Source organism: Anopheles gambiae, chromosome X (genome assembly GCF_943734735.2).
Source record: "Anopheles gambiae chromosome X, idAnoGambNW_F1_1, whole genome shotgun sequence".
Classification (NCBI taxonomy): domain Eukaryota; kingdom Metazoa; phylum Arthropoda; class Insecta; order Diptera; family Culicidae; genus Anopheles; species Anopheles gambiae.
This window is the reverse complement of record NC_064600.1, coordinates 8,596,729-8,606,335: the sequence shown is the minus strand read 5'-3', so window position 1 is coordinate 8,606,335 and position 9,607 is coordinate 8,596,729. Positions and strand designations below refer to the sequence as shown.

At 46.5% G+C, this 9,607-nt stretch overlaps 1 protein-coding gene across 1 annotated transcript; it reads right to left on the bottom strand.

Moving 5' to 3' along the window:
* Nucleotides 1–6,076: 6,076 nt before the first annotated feature.
* Nucleotides 6,077–7,956, bottom strand: LOC1271753 (antigen 5 like allergen Cul n 1). Its single transcript, XM_310606.6, has one exon. The coding sequence runs from the start codon at nucleotides 7,748–7,750 to the stop codon at nucleotides 6,782–6,784; it is 969 nt and encodes a 322-aa protein (XP_310606.6). The 5' UTR covers nucleotides 7,751–7,956; the 3' UTR covers nucleotides 6,077–6,781.
* Between the last annotated feature and the right edge of the window lie 1,651 nt (nucleotides 7,957–9,607).

Here is a 9,607-nt window from a genome sequence, read left to right as displayed (position 1 = left end):
GTTGTCCGTTGCGGGCCAGTGACTCTTTGGACGAGTGTTTTGAAGTCAGACGACCCTCCCAGCTCGTTGAAAGCAGCTCGTTAGCTGCTTTGCTGGTAGTTAACAATGTGGTGAGAGATCTTGTCCCAGTATTCGCTTCCCCTATTATCCTTAAGCTATCCTGGATCCATCTTGGGTGTCAGCAAGAATAGCAAGAATTCAGATATGTTCAATAGGGTATGCTATTTGTTCTCATTTCAGTACCTCGATACCACTAAAACATTTGAAGTATCTTGATTCCAAAATGAAGTTTTGTGTTTTTGGTCTTGGTTCTTGGATGTACACCCAAATAACTTTGTCGAATCCAGTGGCTAGAGGACGTGAGCTGAAGTTTTCTTCGCTGCTATATGCCACAGTTAGAGTCCTTGTGTTTTGGAGCTGTTGCATCCAGTGCTGGAAGATACATCCTACAACATTTATTTAGATAGTCACAATTGAAGCAATTTTGTTCCAGCTACAGATTCGGGATTTTTTACTGGATCCTATGTGTCGGAGTTTTCGGCCCTGATTGCACCTTAGTTTCCTATTTAACTATAGTTTCCTAATGTTTCGACATGTCATAGAAGTTTTTATTCGATCAGTGATAATATTTTATCTTTCCTGTTTGCATTTCTTCATTTCTTGGCGTCTCAGGTCTCAGTTTTCATTTCTGACCCTAAAGTCTCGATGTGAACTCTCTGGAAGCAAGCTTGATCCTTGATCCCAACTTCTTCTTCTTCTTTTGGCTCAACAACCGTTGTCGGCAAGGCCTGCCTGTATCACTACTTGTGGGCTTGGTTTTCAGTGACTTACAGGGTTTTCGAGGATTATATAGACATGTTCATCGAGTTGTAGATTCGTTCAGGCATATAATAGACTCTTTCAGCGCGATATAGAATTGTTCGGAAGTAGGTGTAGACATGTTCGGTTATACTGTAGAGCTGTCACTTTCGTACCCCTTGGACTGCAAGTTGGATCATTCTCATCAGAAGGTAAACAAACGGTTTTCGAAAAAATATGCATTGTTCAACTAATTTAAGTATTAAACAGCTTGGAGAATGATTATTAGCTACTTTTAGGACTTTTAAGAATGAAAATTTGAACCCTGCGGCACAGTGTGTAAACAAAACAAATGACAGCTCTACAGAATCGCTGAACATGTCTACGCCTACTTCCGAACAATTCTATATCTCGCTGAAAGAGTCTATTATATGCCTGAACGAATCTACAACTCGCTGAACATGTCTATATAATCCTCGAAAACCCTGTATGGATCCCCCCCCCCCCCCATAGCAGGATAGTCAGTCCTACGTACGGCGGCACGGTCCATTTGGGGACCGTGCTGTTAAGTCGTACGAGTTGACTGTACTACGTGACCGGGATCCCAACTATCCTGGGCAAAACCTTGCAGATAAACTAACTCTTCTGTTGTAAGAAAACGATGTACATGATTAAGGCGTCTGTTTTTGCTCCCAGTAGGAATTGAACCACCGCGAACAGGAGCCTTCGCGCCTACTATAAGGTTTTGCGGCCATGGCTTAAGGACTAGGCCTACAACATCCAGCAGAAAACGAGAATTTAATGTTCCTGCATCAATCTTTTGCCTGGTGCTGGTTTCTGTTTCTGCTTCGGCTAAACATTTGCTTTTATCCACAACTAGGATCTCGTTCCGGACCCAGGCATACATCTTCCTTTAGGGCCTTCAGTTCCGGCGTTTGACTTAGTTCTTAGTATTCTGACGCGTAGTCCAGCTCTTTATGAGTTATTTGGGCCTTTTGTGTTTGGTTACATAACGACTATCCTTTTAGCTATCATATCTCTGTCTGTCGAGGTTTATTTTTCTTCATTTTCCACTGCCCGTGTTAGTTGATTAACTCGACTAGGTGTTTAATTTCGCTAGAACAGGTCTGTCTGTAACTCTTCAAGATTTTCTAAATTTAAGTTGTCGTCTCGATCGAGGCTTAATATGAGTCACTAGCTTGCCTATTCTAATAAATAACTTTATCTCATAAGCCTACTCCAGTTTTCGTTCACTATTGTAGGCTTCTCTGGTCCTCCTGGAAATTGATCCGACTAAGTCAATTCTAGTTGGTGGTCTATATGTGGTGGATCTTAAGACATACTGTAATATAAATGTGAGAGATTTTAGTATTTTTTCAAACTATGATTACTTACCCTGTCCCCTCCCAACAATGCTTGCAATTCCTTTTCCGTTATTGCTTGAGTAATCAACATGAATTCTGTACAGCTATCAACATTTACAACGCTTAATGGTGTTAGCGCTTTAACTCATGTTGATTGGCTTAAAAACGCGTTCGAAAAAGGCACTGTAAAAAGCGGATCAGTGTTCGCTTACCTTTCCGCTCGAGTGTCGCCGTCGCTTGCGGGGCAGTGAGAGGCGTTTACGGCGTGCTCGCATTACAAATCATCTCCTGCCTACCAGCTTTAAGCCCCCGGTGCACCGGATCATGACCCGATCATGCAGTAACGGGCTCGACAAAACCTTACACACAATACAGCAAAGTGAAGAAAAAAAAAACACACACACACACACAATCCGTTCGGCCAAACAGTACAGCTTCACACCCCGTCCGGCTCCGGTACGCAGACCGGTGCCGGCGTAATTACATGCCCGGGCTGCATAAAACGTTCCGTGGGCCTCGGAGCTCGACAGGCTCGACACGGAGCAGCGGACCCCGCGGGAACCGTTTCCTGTGCGCCAGCGATACCGAACTGGAAGCTTCCGCACGCCGGAGCACCCCGAAACGCGGGATTTCGAGCCAGCTCCTGGGGATGCCCCCGGGGCACACTGCTGCATCTCGAGGTGGAAATTATCGATTGTATGCTTGACGGGGACCTATCGGAAGTAGCTATATGACAGATATTTGACCTTCGACGGGGGAAGGCCCGAGGTGCCCCGGTTAAAGGTGCCCTCCGGCTGTGACGGCCAACGTGTGTGTGTGAGTGTTTTGTTCTGTTGTTTTGCTGCTACTATTATTCCCACCAGTAGCAACGTAAAACGTAATCGGATTTCCCGCAACCGTCTACCGTGTTTAACAGTGTTCTGTGCATGCAACGGGTCACCGGAGAGCGCTAATGTAGGCTGATTGTCGTCAATTGGTTGATAATTGGTTGCAACTGACATTGGCAGACATGTTGGAGGGCAGGAGGGGAGTGGGGGTCACTTGGATAAAAACACGATCGTGTGATTACTTTTCGATGTTTATTTGTTATTTCCACTGTTACCACTGTTTGCCCACCATTTTGTGTGCCTCAAAGGTAAAGGCAGCGTCAAGCATTACCGGCGAGCTGTTGCTTTATCTATAAAAAGCTGATTTTGTGCGGCGAGTAGCCTACATCTAGGCGTCTTGCGATGTATAAACCAGTGTGGAAGTAACTGATTAAAATAATTAAAGAGCATTGAAGAATTTTATAATGTTGTTTTGGTCCTTTTATTCACTGTTATTAGATTGACAGTTTTTAACAATAATTGCTGCCAATCGACCGTTGCTTCCGGCGTACGCACAGCAGAGCTAGATTTAATTGGCGGTCATCGATTAGCTGAAACAAATCCGCCAAACTACAAAGCGGAGCGAATGATGCAATTAGACAGTTCAATTATCCGCCCGCAAAAACTGCCGTCGGCGTTTTAGCTGTGGAGGTGTGAACATCTAATTTCTCTATTATCGATTGAACAAAACAATTACCTCGGCAATGCGTGTTGCTCGATCGGTAAAAAAAGAGTAAAACTGTAAAGTTTTTAAGCTTTCCCCGGAAACGGTTTCGGGCGCGCTTGTTACGCGCGACAGTACGACGAACAAACGCGCCCAGCATGCCCACGCCAACAAAATCAAAGGCACACAATCAGTTTGTGCTGGGGTCGAATTTCCCATGCTTCCGATTCCTGCGGTGGTTGCTCCTTTTGTTTCGGCCAAACTCTGCTTAACCGGAACCGGTGACGATCCGTTACCGGGTAAACGAGAAACCACTTTATTCGCAGCATAGTGGGGCACTTTAATAACCGATCAATCTGTTTTCCGTGTAACCGTGTGTGGGTGTGTATAGTTTTGTGCTTTGGTATGCGCATGTCCCCCTTGAACGTTCGCACGCAAACTGTACCCTGTGTTCGCTGCAGGGCAGGGGTTTTCATCCGCGAAAGCTGATGCCACTACTGGAAGCTGTGATAAAGTAGCGAGCCAAAAGCGTGTTTGAAGGACCGGCAGCTTTGAAGCTGCAGTTTTTCCCCCAACAATTGTTGATGTTTTTATGTTTTTTAAATTATTTTTCTTCTTCCTTATTTACATATGTATTATGCCTTTTAAATGTGACAAAATAAAACAAATAATACTACTATTGAAAGGATATTGAAAAACAAACCGTTCATTTGGTTCGTTTGGAAGCTCGAATGCCAGTACCAGCTTTTCATTGTTGTATGCAAGCTGCACTTCAAAGTGAAAAAAGCTACATGAAAAACAGGCATCTATTGAGTAAGGCAGCGCACTCTTTGGTCCATCAGGCAGATTCATACGTTACGCAAATGTTTTAAAACTGTTCATCGAACAAACCAGACAAATCTTCCAACAAACAATCGTTTTCCGTACGTTACGATTACGTTCATTATTAAATCCTGTATCATCTGCTCTAATTAAAAAAAAAGGTTGCCATATTACATCGTTTACGAGCCCAAGTAAACAATGTTGAGGTGCTTTGGAACATTATTCTTTTATAAGTCAACCATTTGACGTCCAAATGCAATGCTGATGCGTTTCTGAACATTGATCAATCGCCAATAAACATTTGCTTTCTCCAATATTAACATACGTTTATATTACCCGGCCTCGTTACTTTGGTGTTTATTTTGTTTTGTTGTTATGAGGAGTTTCAGTTTGATTGAGCTTGAACTTATTTAACTGTCAATGAAACATCTAGAAGTTATCAAGATAAATTATTGTCAAATTAATTCTAACCTTTGGGGGTTTTACGATATCAGTCAGCTTTTTCATATGGAATTTGGCACTTCGTGGCTGAGCTCATGTCAACATTTAATAAAAAAAAACACTGTTGGTCTAAAAATTTTCAGCCTTGATTGTTTTAGTCTGAAAAATATATAAAAAAAGCCAATTCGTGGCATGCTCATGAAGGATTCACTTTTTTCTGAATTACACATATTTTGTCAGGTTAAATATTAAACATAATTTGGATCGATATTTTAAAAATCATTAAAATAATTATAACTCATTCTAAACAGTACCAAAAAAAGAAACACAAGGAGTGAAATCCAATATGGGAGACCGTAGCAGTCAAATGGATACAACCCGGATGATGAACATTGTACCTACAACTGGTTGTAGTTTTTAGCTTGTTGGCTTGAAACAGAAAACCGTACTTTTTTGTAAATCAACGTTCACACAAAACGCTAAACTCCCCGAAGTAAACTGATCAACTAAGGCGTTTTAATTGTTTAGTAACGATTAAACGAAGCTCAGATAGTTATCAGTATTTCAGTTGGACCTCAAATGTTTACTTACAGAAGAAAAATGTTCAAAAGCAGCTAAGCATTGTTTATTTCGGCTCAAAAACGGTGTAAAAACATCTCTTAGGATGCAAACCATGCAAATTGAGCGTAAATGTATAGTTACTTCCAGTTTTTTTGTTAGCTCAGTACATTTAAAAGCATAGCACGCTAATACAAGGTTCCAAAATGCCAGCAGTTTGTAAAGGTTTACAATCACGTAATCGAAATCTAGTGCAAGTTATGTTTGTTTGACCTGCTCGATGCATCATAGAGCGCAGCCTTACTTTGCTAAGCACAACAGCCTGAAGCAGAGCTCGCATACAATTTCGCACTTCCTGCATGCAACTGGTATACAAACTGGCAAAGCTTTCCCACCCAAATGGCTGCATACGTGGCAGCGAAAGTGTAAACAGCCAACGAGTACGCAGCCCAATAGATATCAGCGTTTCAAATCTAAACGCAAGAACGAGCAAATTGGCAAGACACAGACCATAAACGGAAGTAAAAGCAAAGGAAAGGAAATGAAAGAATGAAATGAAACTCTTTTTCTAGCGTTTGCCTCTTCCTTCCCCGCCTGTAAAAGCCTCGATAAATGTCGAAAAGGTCTGGGGGTTAGGAAGCGGAGATTTATTTTTCTTTTCTGCCAGCAACAATGCTTTTAGCTATCCCGTGAGTCAGGTCTTATTTATTATTGGCTACAACAGAAGCGCAGAGTTGAGATGAATGAAATGAGCTTCGACACACACACACACACGCACAGACACATACACACATATTCACACATACACTCAAACACACACAGACACGCGCGCAAAGCTATGATAACTCGCAATCGTCATGGGCGAATGTTACTTAATGAATACTCCAAACAGCTACATTACACGAGCACAAACAACAAAGCGGCAGCTATAACATCCTATAACAGCTGCAACACGCCACGAATGGATTGAATGGTTGATGCGATGCGATGTTGAAGGTGAGAGTGTCAGTCACACCTGCCCGGTCACGCCTGATAAGACCGTTCCAAGCTGTGCAGCGCTCTGTCCCCACCGACAGAGTTGAAGAGCGTCCGACGAGATCGTAGGGAGTGCTTTCGCAGAAATTAGCATCGGAACGATTTCCTGCTACCCTTCCCTTGCGTTGATTGCCTTCGGCAGCTCTTCCGCTTGCAGCGCTTCCGCCAACCAGAGAGGCAGAGCGAGAGAGAGAGAGAGAAAGACAGAGAGACAGAGAGACAGAGAGATCGGTTCACAGGCAGAGGCCCGGATAGACGACGCTCCGGCCGGTCGTGCAGCCGGCCGCAACCGGTCCCTTCGTGTAGGACCGGTCGCCGATCACGTTCGAGTAGCCGTAGTTGCACACGAGATAGTCGTTCGTCCAGACGTACCCGTTGTACGTTTCCCAGCTGACCATGCCGCAGCCCATCCGCACCGCCCGGTCGTTGACGATCTGCGTGAAGTGGGCAAACTCCGGCCCGACGTAGTTCACCGGGTACTGGTCGACGAAGGTGGTCGCGAGCGGATACTCGTTGTACCAGTGGTCGATGATGTACGTGTACACCGACTCCTTGGTGAGGTTGAGGCCGAAATGGCGGATGATCGCAATGTTCTGGCCGGCCCGCGGGAAGCTGTACGTGTTGCGGCAGTGGTCGTGCGCGTACACGCAGGACCGCGCGTTCACCTCCGCTAGGTACTGCAGCTCGTCGTCCCAGTACAGCTGCGGCATGTGGTAGGCCGGCCCGTACCCGGGCAGCGTGCCGAGGGCGAGCCGCTGCCGCTGCCGGTTGTGCTGCTGCAGGATCATCGCCTTCCGCTCGGGCGTCATCGGCACGAGCTGCGGCTTCTGGCCCTGGCAGGACTTGCCGAACGGCAGCTCCGCGTAGCAGCCGACGTGCGCATCGCCCGTCGGGCACATGCTCCGCTGGCAGTAGTAGTTGCTCGTCTGGGAGCGACGGCCGGGCAGCAGTAGAAGTAGTAGTAGCAGCACCATGCCACTGCCCAGCGTCAGCCGGTGCGTCGATCCTGCCATCACAGACAGCTGCTTCGGGGAAGTTCCTTCCACGGGGCAAGTCTCACGTCCCTTGCTGGCACTACCGACCCTCGGGGTGGAAAAGCAGGCACGACACACACTTAGCACGAGCTGCGAGCAGCGACTGACGGTGACGATGCTGCCAAGAACGGTGCCGTGCTCCAGCATGGTGCGAAACTCGCCCAGCATGGTGGGGACGGTCTTGCACACACACCCGCCGCCCTGTGCGAAACCGGATCCGGAGCCGCAGGATGATACCAGAACGTGCGGGGCGGGTGGGGAAGCGAGAGGCTCGAGCGGTCCGGGATTTTAGACCCCAAAATTTCCAAACCACGGGAAGTCGCCCGCACGTGTGATAACGCGATGCGCGCAAGCGAAACGCGAACGAATATCGGAAATCGCGCTCCAACCACAAGGCCAATTCGTAGCTTTTCTTTTTTTGTATTCTTGGCTTGCCCCAGAGGTTTGGCGAAACCGGTTCTCCGATCGCACGACCGGCTCAGGTCTCGGGTGGCCGTGGTTTAGTCATCCGCGGTTGACTGCCGAATCGGTTCGATGTCACCAAAGTGAGAACAAACAAAAAAAAAAAAAAAAACAACAACGAAGATGCTAATGTAACTGTATCGGGAAAGTAATGCCCTCCCGAGACACTCTGGCACTGGATTGCCAAGGTCAGTGGGTGCGATTCGTTTTATTGCTGGTGTTGTCCCGCACACCTTCCAATGTTCAAATCAGCTGGGCTTAACACCTGCAGATCCCGGGCCCGGCAGGTCGCTGCTGGCTTCTGCCTGGGCGGTTGCGCAGGAGTTTCTTTTACTGGGCCGAAGGTAATAAATGGGATTTGATGGATGGACGGAATTGTGAGACCGTATCGATGACAGCGCGGTTCGGATCGGGCGGGTCCGGCGGGACCTGATTCAAACGCGAGAAGACGGCTCGGCCCGATATTTGCATACTGATGGTGGTCCCGGCTTGCTATGGCATTTTAAAAGGTTGATTAGCTTACTCATCTTTCGGGAGATTGGGGAGATAGTGTGGAAGCTTTCGAAGACGCGAAAGAGGTAGTGAGTAAAAGCCGGTCTATTTTAAAGGGTGTTTTAGTTTGGAAGTTTGTTGGCATCAGGTTGGCAGAACTCCATTTCAGGACAGGTAGTATTTTCTGAGTTGTCTACTAGTTGGGGTCTATGTGGAGAGCTCTTCGTGCACCTTCATTAGTATACACAGCTTTAGTAGATATTAGAGCACTGGAAGATATTAACCTGTACTATTGATAGATTCACTCGGGGGGTCATTGCTTACTGTCCCAGAGTTCGATTGGAGAGTGTATTGAACATCAACAATAAAGAATTAACAACTACAGAAAAAGAGAAGCACGAAAAAGTAACAGCACGAATTTGATATCTCCTCGTACGCTCAAGGTAGTAACACCTGACCTAAATCCTATAGATCCTGAAAGCACACTGTTATCTCTAGAGGAGGGGGGACCCCTCGTTATGCTCAAATCGCTGTGATGGTTGTTCTGTCTTTCTCAAATACTGTGACAGTTTATCAAATTGTAGTGTGAAAGTATTCCATTTGATGGTACCGTTTTGAAGATTTGGGTGAGAATAATATCTGCTGGTATTTCTTTGTATTTCCTAGGAGTTTTCATTAGGTTGTGCTGTACTTATGCGGCCTCTTGCGACATCATATCATGTGTAGAGATAAATCGAGAATCTCTGTCAAACCTGTCCGTATTGACGGAAAGTTCAAGGACAGCCAAGAGTTACAATGGGTAGACGCTAGTGATGGGTAAATTCAACAAAAATCCGGAATCGCTTCCGGATGACTCCGCCAAAATTGGAAGCGATTCCGGAAGGTAGGTGCGAAACTCCGACCTCGGAGCCGTCCGGAGCCGTTCGGAGCCGTCCGGAGCCGTCCGGAGCCGCTAGTCGGCAGCCGGAGCCGGTCGGAGCCGTCGGAGCCGTCGGAGCCGTCCGGAGCCGTCGGAGCCGTCCGGAGCCGTCGGAGCCGTCCGGAGCCGTCCGGAGCCGTCCGGAGCCGCTA

Excerpts from the sequence above, each read along its gene's own strand:
- LOC1271753 (XM_310606.6), bottom strand. The coding sequence starts at position 7,750 with ATGCTGGGCGAGTTTCGCACCATGCTGGAGCACGGCACCGTTCTTGGC.